Source organism: Sorghum bicolor, chromosome 9 (genome assembly GCF_000003195.3).
Source record: "Sorghum bicolor cultivar BTx623 chromosome 9, Sorghum_bicolor_NCBIv3, whole genome shotgun sequence".
NCBI lineage: Eukaryota > Viridiplantae > Streptophyta > Magnoliopsida > Poales > Poaceae > Sorghum > Sorghum bicolor.
This window is the reverse complement of record NC_012878.2, coordinates 47,871,544-47,892,881: the sequence shown is the minus strand read 5'-3', so window position 1 is coordinate 47,892,881 and position 21,338 is coordinate 47,871,544. Positions and strand designations below refer to the sequence as shown.

Sequence of the window (21,338 nt, the reverse complement as noted above, 5' to 3'; positions counted from 1 at the left end):
CCTGCTAGCGGGCCGCTACCGGGCCTCCCCTTTGAAACCGGGCCGTGCCGTGCCGCCCGGCGGGCCGTGGGGACAGCCCAAGCACGGCCTGTGGACCGTGCCGTGCCTGGCACGGGCCCGATGGAGGCCGGGCCGGGCCAAAAAACCGGGCTTCGTGTCGGGCCTCTGGGCTTCGGGCTGCATGCTCATCTTTAATGGACTTGCATGTACTCGCAGTAATGGACTTGCATGTACTCGCTTCGTTTCCTGGCCGCATTAAACGCACGGCGCCTCGTCCGCTCCCGCATGCGTACTCGCAGTAATGCTCTCGCACGGCGCCTCCGTCCGCTCCCGCATTATCGCAGTAACGCTCTCACACGGCGCCTCGACTCACTCGCATGCAGCTCGTCCGTTAATATCCCTCGCAGCTCGCCCGTTCGTCCTTGCAGCTCTCCGCACACACGCCGCCGCCGCATAACGCCGCCGCCGCCGTACGCCATAGAGTCCTGCAGCTTCAAGCTCGGTCGCGCCATGGAGGAGTCCTCGATGGACTTGCTGATCGCAGCGTACTCCGAGGTCACGTCGGACTCCGAGATCATGCCGGACTCCGAGATGAAGCTGCCGGACTCCGTCGTCGCGTCGGACTCCGAGATCACGCTGTTGGACTTCGTCGTCGCGCTGGACTCCGTCGTTGCGCCAGATACGATCGTCCCGGAATCCATCGAGGACGTCCCGGACTCCGTCGAGGATGTCCCAGACTCCGTTGACGACATCTCGGACTCCGTCGACCATGTCATCGCGGGCTCGGACGAGGTGCCGGACTCCGTCATCGCGCTGGACTCCGTCGCTGCGCCAGATACAGTCGTCCCGGAGTCCGTCGAGGACGTCCAGGACTCCGTCGAGGATTTCCCAGACTCCGTCAACGACATCTCGGACTCCGTCGACCACGTTATCGCGGGCTCGGACGAGGTGCCGGACTCCGTCAAGGAGGTGCAGTGTCCTCGCTGCGGCACCTTCCATGCCGGTGGCGTTTTCGGAGAGGCCTGCTTCCAAGCTCGCCGCAACGCTCGCAGGTGTGCCCGTTGTGGCCTTTTGCATGCAGACTATGATGTGCCAGCAAGGTTCCTTTATGGCGTGGACAAGTTTGATTGTGAGTTCTTCATTCCTGATGTGGAGAAACTTGAGATGCATGGTAACACCATCATTCTGCCCGACGAGGTTGTAAAGAAGTTGGAGGACACAAAGTTCAGTAAGGTACATAGTAGGATCCGCAACTTGCATCTTCTAATTTTCATAAACTAATTTGCATAAGCTAATTTGCATCTTCTAATCTGGAGAATTTGGTGGTTGACATATAAGCCTAATGTCAAACCCATCTTGCTTAGCAGCCGCACAAAATTTGGTGCTTAGCATGCGGGTGCTGTTCATATAAATGAGAAAGAACAAACTAAGAAAGAGACGTTACCGTTGTTCTGATATTCCAAAACTGGCTCGTTGAGATCGATGAAACTGTTGCCGTAGTCGTCATCTTCTAAACGCACGTTTAGATCAAAGGCATGGAACAAATCACTCATTGCTCGGTTATGTAACCAGAATATGACAAGAATAGATGGTTGATCGAGAAGGAAGGCCAGCCGACTGAGAAGGAAGTTCACTCGTTTGCAAGAAAAGACAGCACTTAAATAACGTGCGTTGAGAAGGAAAGGCAGCGCGAAAATTAAAAGTGTCGAGCGCCAACAATCGCAGCGTCGAGCGCGCAACAAAAAAACAAAAATCACCTAAAACTCGGCTGAACGCGCGCCCACAAAGCTCGGCCACACGCGCCCACACGTAAAGCTCGGCCAAACTCGCGCGCCATGCAAAATCACCACAGCACCATGCAAAATCAAATTACGTGGACAGAGAAAAAAAACATCGCTGAAGGGAATCGAACCCAGCCCGCCTAGCTGAAAGCACAACGACCTTAGCATTGCCTCGATTGTTGTATACAGGATACCCGTAGCCCTATTTAATAGGGGTAAACATGGAAGAATAGCCCCTAATTAATGACTCCTTGGTAAGCACAATCATGTCTTAAACGTCAACTAATTCAGGTATGGAGAGAGTAACTGTCAAATACAAACTAAAATACTACAATAGCCAAAGTAAAATTTTTTCGCAAACTAAACAAGGCCTTAACTAAAGAATCCGTAGCGATCATCACGAATGTTCACTGTAGTTCAATCAGGGCGCAGTATATACAGGAGCAGGTATTACAAGCTAAATTCACCTATAATTAACACATCAATATGCTTAAACTCCTATAGTTTCATCGTAGCGTAAGTTATATGGCCGGAGGACCAGTCAGCTTCAGGTCAGCAGCAAAATTTGCAATGGACAGATGTAACGTCCTGGGCCTGCACGAACGGGATAACAAAATCTGAATTTCCACCACCCTTCCAAAACTGCACCACTATGTGTTAATGTGTCAGATACCTTTGGAGCCCAACATAGATTACGAGTCAGCAGGACCTGTTGTAGATGTGGCCACAACGTTTTCGTTGGCATGACCAGCTACTTTTGTTTCCACGTTCCTCGTTTCCTTCTGACTAGACACATCATTTTCTTCTTTGTCCTTCCTCGTTTCCTTCTGGCCAGCTGCAGCATTCTCCTTATCCTTGCTCGTCTCCTTCTTGCCAGCCACAGCATTATTTTTCCCTCTGCTCTTTTCCTTCGGGGCAGTGACAGGAAAATCTTCCTCCGGTTGCCTATGCCACCGGAAATTTGCTGCTTCGATCCAGCGTGGGTGGACCAAGAACTTCTTGTTGGCAACACCCCAGCGGGCCTTCTCTGTTCCTAGATCCACAGTTACAACATGGGTGACACTGGAATCCACATCTGTAGAGCAAACGGCACCCAGATACTCAGCCATCTTCCAGACCATCTGCTTCTGTGGGCGTGTATTGTTTGGGAACACCCGACTGAAGACTATTTTGCAACCTTGCAGTATTTCCTTCCGTACTGCCTTGATCACCTGTATTGGGGACATAAAAACACAAGAAACAGCCAATTACAAATAAAATCTAAAAGCCACGCCACGTAGAAGATGTATTAAGCAAGCTATAGTATAGTTATTTTAAAATTGATAAACACAACTCATCTACTCTTAAGAAAAACATAAATAATTCTTAAAGCATAAAATGCAGCATGAAGGGTATATGCAAAGCCTACCTGTCTTACATCCCGTGAGGAAAGATCATCAGTTTCAACAGCCTACATAAGAGAGGTACGAGGACAAATGGTTAGAAATGAAAATCTTTTGTTCTTACAAGATTCCGATCTACTGATAGGAATAGACAGTACAAAGAAACAGTGATAAAATGTGATAAAATATTGAACTGAAGAAACCAACCATATCAAAGAAAATCGCGTGTATGCGCTTCAAGACATCTAAAACGGTAGCCAAAGCACCATCACTCTCCCTTTCATCTTGCATCAACTCTGACAAAGACCTAACAGCAAAACCAAATTCGCGGCAGCTTGAAGCAAAGAAATGATATCTCTCCATCAGAATCAGGTTCTCTTTATGCTTCTTCCATACCTGAAACAAAATTCCATTTTTCAGGCTGGCCAGACATGAATGACAAATGAAAATGAAAAACAGAATTTTTGATCACTCTAAAGCACGAATAACAGGGTACTACCAGCTTCTACACATTGAGGATAATCATTATGCTTTGATAATTAAGGATAGATGTTTCTATTTTTAAATCTGTATGTTGGAGCAAACAGGAAACAAAGAGCAGTTACTGACCAGGAACAATTACAAGTGACCAGAGTATTCTATAATGAGGCATTAAGACCTAGCTTGGCCAATGAATTCATGTCAAATAATGTGACTTTTGGTTGCATAAAATAAAATTGTTCTGAATCAGCTTGCCCTATTGGATAGAAAACACACATACTTCTGAAAACAGTCATTTAACAATAACACTTACAAACTCAGTGTCATCAAGAATCACTGCAACACTTGCAGCTCCAAGAATCACATCAAGACCTTTCTGGTGTCGCTTAGTGCAATCTGAGTTTGAAATCACTTTTAAAGGAAAATAGATGTTGCTAGGGTCAAGAAGCTTTGCAATTTCAATTGCATAAGCTTTGTCACCCATGGTGTATATATACATCTCAAACATATTGCTTGCTTCTTTCAGAAATTCTCGGACAAATGGTCTCAACTTTGTGAGCAACTGCATTGATTCTAGTGCAAAGATGCTTCTGTTTGGATCATCTGCATTTAGAAAATGAGGGGTTAACTTTCTATGTTATGTACATTCGTGGATAAGCAACAACAGTTTCAGCAATGGTCAAAGGACATGAAATATAGACAACTGCAAGAAAATAATCAGTTGTAATTATATAAAAGTTGTTAATCATTATTACTCTTCTTAATAACCCTAAAAAAATTACTCTGCATAATAGGATAGAAGTTAGAAAAGACTTATAAAGTTCAATTATGGGTAATACCAAATGATGCTAACTGCACTGAGCCATAAAAATGTTTGTCTGGGAGTGAATGATTGAGGGAGCAGAGGGCCCAAAAGTTCTTAATAATTTCAATTTCAATCTGTAACTAAAACCACATTATGCAGGAATGGACTAAAGCATATAAGCATGCCATGAGCAGTGGCATTCAACTTCTATTTTCTATCGTGAAATGCTAGCTGCTTATACAAACATATTGGCTCTGCCCTTCGCACAGTAAACTGTATGCATTCCAGTCCACATTCAAACATACATGCCATTTTTTATTTCCCTTGTCTAGCAAAAGAGGCAACATTGGCCAGTACCCGGTACTCTATTTTCAAACATAATTCTGTAAACAAATATAAATTTTATGATGTATAGTATACTTATAAGAGAAAATGTTAGTCATGTCATTGTCCTGGGACCTCTAATACTTTCAAATAAAATCGTGTAAAAATCGGAAATTGACAAAATATATCATGACAACATTGCATCTATAGAGTTGCAATCAGAGGTGGCACCTTATGCTGATGGTAACAAAATATAACTTCAACAAAAGATGACTACAAGTTCTCAAAACTTAAAATACAATTACATAATACTACCTTTTGAAGCAGCAGTCTGAATACCCAAATCTTTTTCAGCAGAAGAAATATTTTGGAGTTTGGTCGAGTTGATCAGTGTGTGATCCAAGTCCAAAATGAGTACTAATTTTCTTTCACGCAACAGATTCTTCAAATCAGCACAACGAAGTCTGTCAATTTCTGAGGTACGTAGCCTCAAGCCCTGCATTTAAATAACCCTCCTAAACTTGTAAAACTTCTTAGAGACAGGGCAATGTGCAAGTGCAACTGGAAATGAAAAATTAAATGGCAATACAGCACCCACAAATTTGCAATTATGTGTTTTATATGAGCGAGGTGCCATAAGGGAACACCACATCCTGAAGTCTATGTTAAATAATCCTAAAATTATTTGTTTTATTTGGTTTGAGAGTACCTTGTCGATGTAATCTAAAGCAACTCCTGAAATATATTCCTCATCTTGTGGATTGCCACATATATAGCAAAGTCCACGTATATATCCAGGATGTGGACATGCCTCGACCTGAATATTTTTAGATGCACCTGAAAAAAATGTATTCTCAATAATTTAACATCCCATCTGTCACACATGAACAATTGGACACTCAATGCTCAATATACGATGAACTAAGTTCAAGCCAATTGTAACAGAAGAAAGAAACAAAGTTACACAAAATTTTAGGGATATTCCAAAAAATATATATATAAATAGCCACAGCTGGATAATTTGTTGTGATCAAATTCAGAAATATAAATGACAGAAAGTGGTTTATATTCTACAACTCTGAACAAAAATGTGAAAGGGCAACCATTTTTACAATTAGTGCATCCTATGAACAAGGATAGAGAGTCAACCATGCAACACAATGCAGAAAAATATAGTTTAGAACACCACATTTGAATTTTGAAGTAAATGCATCATCATGTCCCCTTAGGTTGCAAAATGTCACTAACAGATTTGCATAGTGCAACCAAGAAGCATACCAGTGGGAATTTTGTCAGGCCTAACTGATGTTCCTTGATCTCGGTGTTGTTCCTCCACTCTACGCCTTTTGGTACTGCATTTTGCATGCAGTCGACATCAGTCAGATTCATAGTAGAAAATCTACAAAACAAGTAACGATTAGTTCTATCTTAACATAACTTCATCCAATGAACTTTGCCCCTTTGTTTTCTACGAAAACTAGAGTGCTCTCCACATTATTGTCCTCAATGATAACTGAAAACTCTTACTACCCAGCATGGAAAGACACTGCACTTCATACAACATCTGACACAGCATTTTTAAAGGTGTGCGCTTATCAATACTATCAGTACCTCCATGATACCATAACTGCTGACTCGCAATTCTATTGATATCCCATTTGTTTTTAGAATCAGAAATTTGAACTTCATTTCATGTGAATCAATGATCTAACAACTTTTTGGAAAGATATTCAACACCAGAAAATCAAGCACAAAACAGCAAGGGGCAGCCACCGAGCCTGCCTAACTTTTAGAAAACTGACTAGGATGCAATGACTCTCCCTCCCTCCCTGGATTAGAAGGGATGGACTAGGATTTCAATTATATTGAACAAACCTCAATCCATAGCAGGTACCCTAGTACAAGCCAAATTTACAACTACTAGGCCCAAAAATCAAAGTCAAGGGAAGAGGTTTATGAAGTAACACAAGTTTACATAAGTCAAATAAATAAATCAAGCAGGGTACACACTTCTTAAAGGAAAAGATAGAACAGACAGTAGCTAGGAACACTGGAAGATTTTGTTTGCCTTTTTTGCATTCTAACTGACTAGGATTCACATTTCCCACTAGGATTGTCATTCTATTTTTCTTCTCGTCTGAAATAGAAGGTTAAATAGGCCTTACAGCAACAGAATGCAAGAATTTTTTTATCATTTATTCATTTACCACAACAGAGAGGATAAGCTACAGCGCATGCTCGCATGTCTTGTATCCATAAGCTGAAGATGAAAACATGATAGACATCAAACTTGCATAACACGAGAGAATGGATGCCTTCACGGTACTCTATAAATGGGGATTGAAGATTAGAGCCGTGCCATCAAATCTATTGGTTCTACAACTGCTGCAGTGAGGGTCCACATAGTCATCCAATAAACCACGAGGCATGTAAAAAGCAAGCAAAAACCCTGAAGTATACTGTATGTTTTACCCGATGATGAAGCACAAAACCGTAATAAGCTCGAATCGGCGCAAATCTGCTTATCCCTGATCCAACAGCAACAGCAATGCCGATCACCCAACTCGAAATGAGCGTGGGATTCAAGGTTATAATCGCGCGGCCGAAGCCGCGCGCCAAACGCATGGAGTCATCTAACGGTGAATTAAGAGGAGGGAGGAGCAGGAAGGCGGCGCGTACGCGTTTTGTTCTACGGCTTCAACCTCTAGCTCCTCCGGATCCTCATCCTCATCCTCGCCCTCGCCGTCGGTGGCGGGGAAAGCGGAGGAGGCGTCGCCAGGGAAGGCGGAGTCAGCGCCGGAGGCGAGCTCGAGCTCGAGCTCGGAGGCGAGGAGGGCCGCGAAGTCGTCGCTCCCGCTCGACGACGACGGGGACGACGACGGCGCCTCGGCGAGGCTCATGTTCGCGGCAGTTGCTTCACAACGACAGCGAGCAGTGTGAAGAAGGATCGCCGTCCGTTTACGATCCCACGTCCAGGCGCTTGGGCTCGCTGTTTTGACCCACTCGCTGCCTCTCCGTCTCCGGCCCAAAAGGTTCGACACGGCCCAATCCAACGCAGGGCAGGGGACGAGAAGCCAAGGGGCCGAGGCAAATAACACAGAAAAACGGTGTCAAAATCAAAACAACAATTCTGGAAGTTAAAACACACACACAAAAGAATTCCGAAGGAAAGCAGGCCTCGAAAGGTTGTCACCACTCACCATCAGATTGCCTCTTCCGTGTTCCATCGTGACCTGCAAGACTTGAAATCCATTAATCTTGTGTTGTCTACGTCATCAAGGTTTACTTGGAGAGAAGAAGCAGGGCCTGTTTAGTTCACTTCGAAATTCAAAAACTTTCAAAGATTCCTCGTCACATCGATTCTTGTGGCACATGCATGAAGCACTAAATATAGACGAAAATAAAAATTAATTGCACAGTTTATCTGTAATTTACGAGACGAATCTTTTAAGCCTAGTTAGTCTATAATTGAACAATAATTATCAAATACAAACAAAAATAATATAGTGTCAAAATCTAAAATCTTTTTACAACTAAACAAGGCCTCGGGCACCACTTTTCCCCACGCATGACACACACAAACCGCACGGGGAAATCCACATGCTCTGAGGTTTGGCACAATCTTGCTTTTTTCGCTGCTGTCATGGCGCACGGTCACTCTGTATCCTGCCCTCGCCAGACCGTGCCTTTTTTTGTCGTGCGGACTGCGGACTGGGGAGTGGACGGGACGGCGGAGCAGTGCAGGCTCACGCCCGACACGCAAGATCGCCGCGAGATCCCGAGCACAGAAACCGGCCGGGGGAGGCAGTGGAGTTTGTTGGTACGGGTGACAGGGAAGAACCAGCCAGCCGATGGCAAAAGTATTGGGCCTGTTTACTCCCTCAAAAACCAAAAAATTTTCAAAATTTTTTATCAAATCGAATCTTTAAATGTATGTATAGAGCATTAAATAAAGATAAAAATAAAAAATAATTACATAATTTGCCTTTTATTTGCGTCATGAATTTTTTAAGCTTAGTTAATCTATAATTAGACAATATTTGTCAAATATAAACGAAACTGCTACAGTATCCTTAATTTTTTTTCGGGCAGCAACTGGCTTGGGAAGAATTCCAACGAGGGAGCCATGTTTGTTTGTTGAAATTTAACTTAAGCTGATGCTGATTTTTTTTTTTCTGTAAAAGAAAAATAATCTTTCTTCACTGAAAAGTTGTGGTGAAGAACAACTTGTGCCAGCCGCCCAGCCCGTTGTGGTCGCCGGACTACTGTGACGGTGCCTCTCTCGTGACTCCTGCGCAAGTTCATCAGGTTTGTTCATGGTCCGTATTCTTAGCACAAAATCATAGTGCTCCCTATTCTGAGTTGATACGGTACCACACCAGTAGCATCTCATTCTTTTCTCTCAAGTCGCCCTAACAATGAAAGAACCAACCAACCAAGCAAGATCCACAAAAAGCAACAGGCTAGCTAGTCAGCAGCAAGCGCATAGAGATTTTCATGTCAGACCTGTTGCTTTTGCTGGAAATGGTGTCTGGAGTCTGGACCATACAATACAGAACCGGACTGATGGCCGATTGAACAATCCAAACAACAGCGAGGCCTTGCTGATTCGATTTTTTATTTTTGGATTTTGACACTGTAGCATTTTCGTTTTTATTTAACAAATATTGTCCGATCATAAAGTAACTAGACTTAAAAGATTCGTCTCGTGATTTATAGACAAACTGTGCAATTGGTTTGTTTTTATTTTTCATCTATATTTAATACTCCATGCATGTGCCGTAAAATTCAATGTGACGGAAAATCTTGAAAAGTTTTTAGTTTTTGGGTGAACTAAACAAAGCCCAAGTTGAGGAAGCCACCCAATGTGTTATATTATGTGATAGTATAATGTTTGGACAGTCCTTATTAGGTACCATATATGTACAGAAAACAGAAAACTTGCATATTTTTCGTCATATACAGATATTAATAAATGAATTAAAAAACAACTCATTCGACAGGTAATTCGCTCCTTAATTAAACCAGGGTACCAGCAGGCTGACTATGGGGTGTTTGGGACTCCTCTGCTCCACGTTCTTCCAGCTCAGCTCCACGTTTTTTAGCCAAACGGTTTCAGCTCCACGCACTCAGTTCGAGAAAAAAATATGGAGTTGTGAGAGCACCTAAAGAGCTACTCCACGAACTCCAGTTTTTTGTGGAGCTGCTCCACGGCGGAGTTTATGGAGCAGAGTTCGTGGAGCAATCCCAAATATATACCCATCTCCGGTGTGCCTTTTTTTTTTGTTCTGTACTTTGGACGCTGTCCATGTTTATCGACATGCCTAGGATACACATCAGCTAGTTGGGCCACCTCATATTAGCGTTGGACCGTGTTTTTTCATGGCTCACGTTAGTTAGGCCAGGCTCTTGATCCTCATATTTTGTCCACACATATACCAGCCCTGCTAATGGCCCCATATATGGCAACAGCGAGATCACATTCGTGGCCACAATCAAAGATTCTCATTTGGTCCGATCCTGCAGCGTCACTATACTGCATCTATCTTGTCCAACAGATTAACTGCAACAGTTCAAAATGTTATGGCTGCAAATTGTAGCGCTGGGTTCTGCATGCTTTTGTTTAGAATAGCATCAAAGCACTCGATTACTATTTGCTTATTCTCGGCATAAAAATAAAAACAAATACGAGAGTAATCTATTCAAAAGAATTTCCTAAATTGAGCACCATAACAAGGATGCTCCCTCTATCTTGAAACCGAATGCATTGTGACTTCTAAAATTTATATTAAAATACAATGTATTCTACATAATGACTATTTTCGATTTGGCAAGGTTAAAAAAAGCCATGATTTGAAAAGAAACTCTATATAATTAAAATAATGTACAATGTGTCATTTAAGTATTTCTTAAAATTTATAAAACATATTGTATTATAAAGACAGAGGGAGTACTAGCTAAGCTACAAAATCTTTATCACTTCTATACTTATGCCTAAATTTTAAGGTGATTTCGGACATTACTCTTATAAAATCAACTAGTACAAATAAATTGTTACTTTTGCAATTTGCTATTTATCTTTGTATTATAACATATCAAATTTTTATCTATGTCTGACTATAAAAATAATTGTAAATTATTAATTGTCTTTGTACCTACACAAATCAGTTTTTATCAGGTTTCTAGTTTTCGGAACCAAAAAACTATATATTATGCCTAAATAAGTTGCGACGAACTAATCCTATATTTTAATAGAAAATATATACGATAACCACATAAAAGGAAGCTAAAATTCTCTGACACATGAATTTTAACAAGTCTCAATCTTTATTTAGCGCTCGTGCACTGCACCAAGTTCCCAATGCACGGTTTTGGACTGGTCTCTTCCTTCTTGCATCCTTTTGTCCCATGATGAATACCTCTCTTTCGTTATGTCTTCGAATTTCTCTCTTTTCTTATGAATGCCCTAATTAGTTCATTCTCTTGGTAAGTTTCGTTTGTTCATAGAACGCTGCAGAAGATGGGAGACTTTGCTCTTAGCGAACTTCGCGAAATTTGGCTAGAACTTCAGGAACCGCATTGATGCTTAGGCCTTGTTTAGTTCACCCCAAAATCCAAAATCTTTTCAAGATTTCCCGTCACATCGAATCTTACGCCACATACATGGAGTATTAAATATAGACGAAAATAAAAATTAATTGCACAGTTTACTTGTAAATCACGAGATGAATCTTTTAAGCCTAGTTACTTCATAATTGGATAATGTTTGCCAAATAAAAACAAAAATACTACAGTTCCAGGCCTTAGCTATTTGCTTTTCAGGAACCGCACTGAGGCTTAGCTATTTGCTTTGTTTGCTGCGCTCTTTAACAGGGGGTGAACCTTGTTTTCTTTGTTTCTTGTGGGTGTGCAAGCCTTATGGCTTTGATTTGTATTTGGACCACATTAGTTGCGTACCATTTCCGGATGGTAAAATAAACCTTTGTTCTCTTACAAATAAAATAATGGCCGATGATCACATTGTCAGCATTGAGTCACGTAGATGAGCAAGGCCAAGCAAAATCAAATTACTTCTAGCACTACATGGTACATACACCGTGTGCCATCTCAATAATCACCAGCAATCCGTCACAGTTCTTTGATAAACTAATAAGGTGGCACAGGCTATAAATCAAAAACAAAAAAAAAAGGACTCGTTGCATGACCTGATTAGTGATCACCACCATCTCCTAAAGAGAGATGGATCGGCAAACCCTTTTTTTTAAAGTTATAATCGCTAAGAAATTTAATCAGTAGGCGCGAGCGCTACTAATCCATCATCGGTTGGTTCTGTTCAGGAGGTGGCGACCCAGAACGCGGCAGCCTGCTCCTGCTCCCACTGCTTGGCGCCGCGCCTCGCCGCGGCGGCACCACCTTCCGGCTCCACGCACCGGCCGCCGCGCACGTACTTAGCGACGACGCCGCCGCACTCCCCTTCCTCCACCACCTCCTCCTTGGCCTCTGCTGCTTCAGGCAGTTCTTGTCGACGGCAAGCACAAGCGGTGGAGCCGCTGGCGCCGGGGAGGGAGATGAGGCGCATGCGAAGGCGGCCGCCGCTCCGCTCGGCCTCCACCCCTGGCGTGCGCACCGCGTACACGGCCAGTCGGCCGTCGCGCCGCTCGTGAACCATCCGCACGCGGCTGGCGCCGCGCGCGAGCGTCGTCAGCGGCGGGGGCAGTGGCCGGCGCGCCGACGACTGGCGTGCCTTCTCCCCCATCTCCTCCTCCTCCTCCCGGGCGCGCCGCTTCCTCTCCGCGCACTCAGCAGCCTCCTCCACTTCAGCGTCGCCCTTGTCGTCGGCGCCGTTACAGGCCGGCGGCGCGGCGTCGACGGCGCCGGTCTCGCACCCGAGCGCCTCGGTGCACGTCTCCAGGTTCTTCTTCCTGCCGCCGTAGTACGCCGTCGCCGGCTTCTTGGCAACTGCAGCCGCCGGGACGACCACCACGTGACGAGGTTTCACGGGTTCTTGGACAGCGTACAGCGAGCCCCAGGCGCCGGCGGCGGCCGGGATCTGCGGCGGCGAGTCGAGCAGCGAAGGCATGGTGGATGCAAACACACAGCCACAAACCGGCCGGACGCCTCAAGGGTGGTGTGGGAGGTCACAGGACACAGCTGGTGTATATAAAGGGTTCGAGATCGGAGTCGGAGGCGATCGGAGGGCAGAGGTTGCGGCGGCGATCGCGACAGGAGGGAGACGCTCCGGCCACAAGAAAGGATCACTGGGATCAATCCGCACTGGCGTCGTAGGACGACGCGGCGCGGCTGGCTTTCAGGCGTCAGCTGTGTGTTTTCTGGGGAAGAAGGGAGCCCGCTCTACTCGCTTATATAGGGCCAGAAAGGCAGGAGCAGTATGGTAAATTTTATTCTGTTGATTATTTAGTACCAAAAATGTCCTTTTTTTATTGCCATATAATGGTGCTCTGACTCTGATTCCATCTGATGAGGGTACAAAAATAGCTGGTGTGGCATGTAAAGGCTGTAAAGGTAGACCGCCCATGTAATTGTACTTGTCAAATGTCAATAGTGGTAAAGCTTCTTCTTTTTTTTTATACTAGTATAATTGAGTGTAAAATTACCTTCTTAGTGGCTCCTACCTTTTTTCAATTTGGAACAAGAATTCACCAACCATTGGCGGAGCTAGAAATTGCTAGGATGCCTACAAAGCTCCAACCATTGCTTGCGTAGGCATAAACACTATCGAGAAATTTGGGTAGTCACCGGCCATCCCATTTGCGCCACCAGGTATCACTTGTGCAGTTGTGCTTAACAATTTTCTTTCTGACACGTCCTAACATTACTACCAATCAGATTCTCCTTTTAGTGCCTCTAGGTTTTTCCACCCCATATTGAAAAAAATCTGAAGTATAACCATAATGTACATCTAAGTTATCCACCACTATAAATAATGTAATGGCTATCCACACTACAAATAATGTAAGAGCAACTCCAAGAGTTTGGCTACAATTAATAGCTAAATTTTATCGTTTAGCCATTTTGTAAAATAAAAAAAATTATTAAAAAAGAATATATCCACAACAGTCTTGCTATTTTATAAAATCAGATAGCCAGTGTCAGTGTTGGCTATATATGGCCACCGAAAATCAAGAGATAACTAACTTTCTATTTTATAAAACCAGATAGCACATTTGTTGGAGCTTATTTTTTGCTATGCAAATTTTAAAATAGCCTCCACAACAAGAATAACCAAACTATTGGAGTTGTTCTAATGTAAACAACCCCAAAAGTTATGCATTCAAAATTACCTACTTGCTATAAAAAGATATCCAAAAACAACATATATATACAAATACTATATAAGAGGAGTGTTTTTTCTACTCTCAGGGTGTACATATAAAAAAAGTATACCTTAAAGACACACATATAAATTTGTATCTTAAACAACATACTCTATTTATCCTATACTATAGTATATAGTATTCAAAATTAATAGACAAATATAATGAATTTATTTATGTGGTCATAAAACAGTTTGCATGAAATAGTAGCATAACTTTGGTAGGTATTATATTATTATTTTCCATTTATCAATATCATCAATCATGTTGTTGATGATATCGTTCGATTAAGAAATAAAAATAAGGGCACATGTGTTTTTTGTGTTTCTCGTAATCTGTCCTAAAATCTCTAGAATGCACCATATTACATGATGGAATAGCTCATGTTAAGGTTTCAACTACATGTCAAATACATATCGAAGTGTAACAAAAGAGGAACTAGAATAAGGATAGAAAAACATATAGAGTAACTCATAAACTTTTTTCATGCAACGGGAGATACCAACACTAGGCCTGCCCCAACTCAGGTGGCAATGGAGGCGCGTTTGCTGCCCACTGTGTGGGGGCACCGGGGACTGCTTGTGACTACAATCTTCGCCGACCAAAGCTCTCTTTCCCAATCGAAGCGATATGCTAGACCAATATGTGTTGCCTCTTCAAAAAGCACAGGTGCATGCGCAGGCAATCTCTGAGGAGGCTTCATCCTCCAGGTAATATACCGTGGGAGGCGGAGACAAAAGCCTTCTTGCAAGGGCACTAGTGGTCTGGATGACAGTGAGCAAGGCAACGAGATCCTCCAGCATTGAGTTGTCTGTGATGACTTGATCGACTTGTCCTCATTCGGGTGCATCAGCAATGTAAACAAGTTGAGCCAGAAAGGGTCCTTCTGGGCTTTAGCTCGGGGTTAGCTTGTCATGGCTGGCACATGTTGCCGCTATGGCGAAGGCGTCGGCTAGGGCGTCAACTGCCAACTGACCCCAGCACCTCCATGGTCAACATCAATGACCTCCACTAACATGATTGTAGTCTAGTGCGACCCTACTAGAGTCTAGTGAACCAATGTGGGCCATAGACCGAGCACCAAATGTCGTTCTAGAGTGGAAGTTGCATGCGGCAGCCATACCTAGAGCATCATGGTTGGCCACCCACGGTTCCTGCTACGCCCGAGCTCTTAGAACCCATGAACCATGGCCGCTTGTAGTTGCCCGTGAGGTGTCATAATACCTTGCAGCGCAGATAACACCACAACAGCTTGTAGGTTGCCACTCGGTGCAGGAGGAGAGGCAGTTGGGGGCACTTGTTATGTAGATCAGCCAGGATGCACCTAGGAGAGGGTCACGACATGATGTGACCTTGTGGTCCCTCTGAGAGACACCAGAACATCGCCCTAGAAAGCAGTCGAGATGATTGAGGGAGCGATCTATCTGGCATGTGGATGTTGCTTGGTACTGCTATGATTTCACGTAGGTTTGATAGTTCCTGCAGCAAGATGTCCTGCCACCCTCCTTGCGCATCTGGCGTCATAGCATAGTGGTGGTGAGAAACTCTAAGCCTGAGCCATTGGTGTGCAGGAAGTCATCGTGGTGGCAAGTAGTCATCGCATCCGTAGTGTTGGTAGCCCATGGACCAGCTAGCCAAGGGCGACTTTAGTGCCAATGAAGACACTTGTGCTGCTTTCAGGCAACTTTGCTCCCAGCGATGAACCAGGTCTTGAACACCGCTGTTGGAGTACCCCCGACGCTAGCAGGTCGACACCAGAATAAGGTCGTAGGAGGTGCAATAGTTGTCCAGCCTTCCGGGGTTTCTTTGGTGGTGGTTACTTGATGATTAACACCACATTACAAAATGTTTGATCTACCCTTGCGCAGGAGCAAAGACAAGGAGGGCGGACAGGGGCCTACCCCCCCTAAGGTTGCTAAGTACATACTTTCATTAGTTGTAATATTCTTAGAGATTATAGGTAAAAAAACTTCTCAACTAAGGTAACAAAAATTTTAATTAGAAATAAAATACATCTTATTGTGTTTTTCTCATATTATATCTCATGGTTGTATAATTATATATGGATATATAAATAAATATAATGTGAACCGTTGCTTTTATTGACAATTTCCCTTCTTATCTTTGATTTAAAAACAAGTTAGCACTTGATCGAGATGAAGGAGAAGAAAATATGAAAGAGGATTCATAGTTTTTAAGGCAACATCAAGGTCAATAACTTTTAAGCTGATATTAATTTTTGACATTGATATCTTAAAATAGGCAAAATTTGCTGTTGGACATGCCAAGTGATGGCTCTTTGCTGATGAACACATACTTTCAAGCGATTTTGGAAAGACACTCTGGTTCTTGATAAATTGGTTGGTGGAGACCGTGACTAACAAAATACTTTTATAAAATAGATATAAAATCGTATAAGTGCCTTAAAATTATACCATAAAATCTAATAGACTCTACATGATGAGAAACACATAGTAAAAAATTACTCCCTCCATCCCAAATTGTAAGTCATTCCAAGAATCTTGGAGAGTCAAAGCATTTTCACGTTTGACCAAAATTATAGAGAGAAATACTAAGATTTATAACATAAAGTGAGTATACTATGAAAATATAATTAAGGAAGAATCTAATGATACTTAGTTGGTATCATAATAATTATTAATTTATCATATAAATTTGGTCAAACTTAGAAAAGTTTGACTCTCCAAGATTCTTGGAATGACTTACAATTTGGGATGGAGGGAGTACTTTGAACTAAAAATGATTATTTTGCCTCTCTTCATAAATAAACAAAGTTAACTATGGTTAATTTCTTCATGTATTTGTAGAATACTAAAAATCTTGAAAAAATCATAGATTGCGTACATCACCAAATCATGACTATGCCAAAAATATTAGCTCCAAATAATAAAGTTTCATATATCAATTAAGCTTGACAGGAGATAAATCTATAACTCAGTTATGCTAAATATATCTTTATGAACTTTATTATTTTGAGCTGATTTTTTTAGCATAGTCATGATTTGGTAATGTACGTATTCTTTTTTTCAATATTTTTTGTGTCCTATAAATACATGAACAAATTAAGCATGGTTAACTTTATTTATTTATGACGAGAGGCAAAATAATCGTTTAAAACTAAATGTTTGCTAGCAAAGAGCCATCGCATGCATATCCAACACCAAATTTTGCCAAAAAAAAATTGACACTTGCGGATTGGCCGACCCTATATCTGAATCCTAGGTCTGCCCCTGCCCTCGCGTTCTCACCGTCATGCTTCATCCATGTCACCCCCAACACAAGTACACAACTCAGTTAGGCGTTGGTAATTTTTTTTGTTTGGGTACTGTATTACTTTCATTTGTATTTGATAAATATTATCTAATAAATAAACTAATTAGACTTAAAAAAATCGTTTCACAAATTATAGATAAACTGTATAATTAGTTTTATTTTTATTTATATTTAATGCTCTATACATGTGCCGTAAGATTCGATATGATGAGAAATCTTAAAAAAAATTTAGTATTTTTTAAAACTAAACAAGGCCTTAACAAAATTGAAAGAATGGCGTCACATCAGTTGCATTCCATTCGCGTCGGTGAAAGATGGGTGCTGCATTAGTTCACTCCAAAAACCAAAAAGTTTTTAAGATTCTTTGTCACATCGAATCTTTCGACGCATGAAACATTAAATATAGACGAAAATAAAAACTAATTACACAGTTTAACTGTAAAATCACGAGACGAATCTTTTGATCCTAGTTAGTCTATGATTGGATAATATTTATCGCAAACAGTAGCGAAATCTAAAATCTTTTTTATCTAAACGAGACCCAATAGTCCAATCGGATGCTTTTTGGAGGGCACGCTGTTCACACAATCACACGTCCAAAGATTTGGGATGCTGTGGGCACGTTTGCTTAGGCCTTGTTTAGTTCACTCTGAAAACCAAAAGGTTTTCAAGATTCTCTGTCACATCGAATCTTGTGACAAATGCATGAAACATTGAATATAGACAAAAACAAAAACTAATTACACAGTTTAGCTGTAAATCACGAGACGAATCTTTTAATCCTAGTTAGTCCATGATTAGATAATATTTGTCACAAACAAGCGAAAGTGCTACAGTATCGAAAACTTTTCACTTTTCGGAAAACAAGGCCTTAATCTTTGCCTATGCACTCTCGTAAGTCGTAATAATGCCGTGTTGTTGATTAAACTCATTCTTGCTTGTCTGGTTAAACATTACTCCGTATTCTTTCTCATACGTACTTCAATGTAACACTAGTACAGAGGCATACTGTACTGTACAGACGGTTGGTAACATATTTCTACTGACGTTTTTAGCACCGTCTGTGCTGAAGGCCAGTAGAAATGAGCCAATTCCACATGCGGGTAACTAAGAATCGCATGTAGAAATGCATTTGGCTAATCACACTTTTTTCGCGTAAAATAGCATGCTTCGCGGCTGGTGGAATTCGAACCTAAAACCTTGCCTTTGCGCGTAGCCTCCTCTACCACTCCACCTATCACTCACTTATGTCTATATTAGAGTTTAGTTCCCCACATATTATCCTAAACTGAGCATATATTGATTATTTGAGGCCCTAAACGGATTTCAATGGAAAAGTTGTCAACTACAGAGTTTCATAACTTTTCGAGATCTACAATTTTATATTGAAAGTTTTTCCATCCGAGGTCATTTACAAAATTTGAAATTCAAATTTAAGAAATTCAAACGTAGTTTTCGACGACAAGATGATGTCAAATGAAAAAATTATCAACTATAAAGTTTCATAACTTTTTGAGATCTACAACTTTCATTTTGACAGTTTTTTCAAACAAGGTCATTTGAAAAACTCAAAAATTCAAATTCAAATTATTTCTACAGGCGGCTTTCTTATGAAACCGCCTGTAGAAATATAATTTTTACAGGCGGTTTCTGAGGAGAACCGCCTGTAGAAATGCAAGATTTCTACAGGCGGTTTTGTTAGAAAAACCGCCTGTAGAAATATGATTTTTTGTGGCAGTTTCATAGAAATGTATGATTTCTACAAGCGGTTTTGTTAGGAAAATCGTCTGTGAAAATGCATTTTCACAGACGGTTCGTATTTCTGATACCGCCTTTTTTATACCACAGGCGCCTGATAACTACAACCGCCTGTGGTATAAAAAGGGATGTCGACGTTGTACTCTTTTCTACTAGTGTAATAAATAATCAATCTCCCAAAACAACATCTGAAAGTTTTTGAATCAGACAACGTTAGCAACTGGATTTGAAATCCATTGTGGCTCTTATTAGCCTTTCTCCAACAGCAAGTCACACTTAATCATTGATGGTTCAGAATTTACCATACTAACTAATAAAAGTACGTTTTATTAAACGAATTCTCTGAGAAAAGATGTATATTGATCGATTTAAATGTACGGGAGAGTGTTTCATTCCCAGCTTTGTTGATGGCGACACAAGGAAATCCATGCACCGGTTGGTGCTCGGTGGTCGCTTTTGAAAAGCAGAATTTCGCAGCGGGACAATATCGGCTGATTCGGTTCCTTTGGTTGTGGATAAGACTAAAATCATCGGTGAAATGTGTCTCTCTCACATCTGTTATATTTAAGTTTGTGGACACTGCCATATTACTCCATGGTATAGATTTCCATCTGGCACTAACACGATGGGCCACCTCGAGCACAACACTAAAAAGCACGGTCCAGGCACGACACGGTCCGATGGTAGTGCCGTGCCAGTGGCGGCACGGACACGACACGGTTAATAGGCCGGCACGACGCTGGCATGATTATTTCCATCGTCTGATACTTTGAGGATAGATCATGATCATTGAATATATTCTGAGTCATGTATATAAGCATCACACAACCCTTCCAAACCCTAACTCTCTAGTCGGCGGCGCAGACGCATCCTTGCTGCGGCCACTCTTTCTCTCGCCTGATTATACGACAGCGGTGGCGCTCGTCTTCTCCTTGAGGCAGGGCGCAGTGAGCTTCTCGACTTCTCCCAAAGCCACGGGCCGGCACGGGCACGATAGGCCATCGTGCCTATCGGCATGGCACGACACAGTTAAGGAGCCATAGTGTCGTGCCTGGGCCGAGAGTTTGGCACGATGACCCGAGACGGCACGACACGATAGCTATAGTGCCGCATAGTGCCATATAGTGCCAGGGCCGGGCCGCCCGTTTGGCCAAGTATACTCCATGGTAAAAATATTTTCTGTGATTTTACTCTACCTCTGTTAGTGTACTTTGGATATTCTATTTCTTTATGGGATTATCCATAATAAGGGGAAAAACACTTGAAATTTTAAGTTACAACTCCATAGATTTGACATTGAGTATTTACTGCATGTCCAAAATTCTATTCTTGCAATTGATTGAATGGCACAACATTCTAGGGTTTAGGCCCAAAACCAAACCAAAATGTCATTTTTTGGATGTTTGGTTCAACTTCAAGTTCGGTTGTGGGCTCCATTTTCATTTTTTTACTAAAACCAAACTGATAAACCTTTTGAACTAAAGAAGCCCGCCTCCTCCGGTGTTCCTAGACCATTGCTTGTCTTCCCCCGTAGAAGCACACCTCGGTAGCCCAAGTGCTCCCAACTGGCCCACCCTAAAAACCTAAACCCCTAACCCGCACGCCACACCCTAACCCTAGCTTGCACAAAATGGGCAGTGGTGGCACTTGTAGGGGCTGTGGCAGCGGCGCTTGCAGCAGCCACGGAAGTGGCGGGACCGCTCATTGAGCAAGAAGTAAGGTGGTCGAGGCAATATGATCGCTCGAGCAAGACCGATTGGTGTCACTGTAGCATATGTGCCTTGATGTCACTGTGGCTGCCCCAGCCACTGAGTCCGGGACACGTAGGCGCATCTACGACCCTACGTCACCACCTCGTCACACTCGTCGGTCGTTAGTCCTACGCGAGAGGTTTGATGTGGGATCTTAGGGATTGGATTGTGGTTTGATTTAGGGTATTGAGGAATGGATAGGAGTTGGAGATAGGGATTTTTCTAGGTTTTTTCTACTGCAGTTGTTTCAATTTAACCAAAAAACCAAAGTAGAAAACCGAGACCAAAATTGATGGTTTTCTATTCTAAAATGAAACGGTCTTTTGCCTAGTCTTTCTACTCTCTCTGCCCTAAAATACAATGGTTCAAGTTTATTCTAAGTTAAACTATGTTAAATTTAATTAAGTTATAGTGAAAAGTATTAGCAT

At 42.3% G+C, this 21,338-nt stretch overlaps 2 protein-coding genes across 3 annotated transcripts; both read right to left on the bottom strand.

The window, feature by feature from the left end:
- LOC8076850 (RNA polymerase II C-terminal domain phosphatase-like 4) lies at positions 2,048-7,725 on the bottom strand. Of its 2 annotated transcripts, XM_021446963.1 has the most exons (9): positions 7,452-7,725; positions 6,051-6,124; positions 5,482-5,609; positions 5,088-5,268; positions 3,957-4,246; positions 3,371-3,559; positions 3,190-3,231; positions 2,455-2,992; positions 2,048-2,375 (listed from the first exon to the last, which is right to left on the bottom strand). In XM_021446963.1, exons 1-8 carry the CDS (start codon positions 7,670-7,672, stop codon positions 2,474-2,476), a joined length of 1,644 nt encoding a protein of 547 aa, XP_021302638.1. In that variant the 5' UTR covers positions 7,673-7,725; the 3' UTR covers positions 2,048-2,375; positions 2,455-2,473. The 2 variants fall into 2 exon arrangements, with proteins under 2 accessions (XP_021302638.1, XP_002439741.1); XM_002439696.2 differs by having other exon boundaries at positions 2,048-2,992.
- Positions 12,106-12,852, bottom strand: LOC8076849 (protein FAF-like, chloroplastic). Its single transcript, XM_002439695.1, has one exon. The coding sequence runs from the start codon at positions 12,850-12,852 to the stop codon at positions 12,106-12,108; it is 747 nt and encodes a 248-aa protein (XP_002439740.1).

Bases quoted from the DNA above. Each gene is read 5' to 3' on its own strand.
- LOC8076850 (XM_002439696.2), bottom strand. From the start codon at position 7,672: ATGAGCCTCGCCGAGGCGCCGTCGTCGTCCCCGTCGTCGTCGAGCGGG. The intron at 6,125-7,451 runs GTACGCGCCGCC...TGCAAAATGCAG, and splicing joins GAAGCCGTAGAACAAAACGC to TACCAAAAGGCGTAGAGTGG. The intron at 5,269-5,481 runs GTACTCTCAAAC...ATTTAAATGCAG, and splicing joins CTTTAGATTACATCGACAAG to GGCTTGAGGCTACGTACCTC.
- LOC8076849 (XM_002439695.1), bottom strand. From the start codon at position 12,852: ATGCCTTCGCTGCTCGACTCGCCGCCGCAGATCCCGGCCGCCGCCGGC.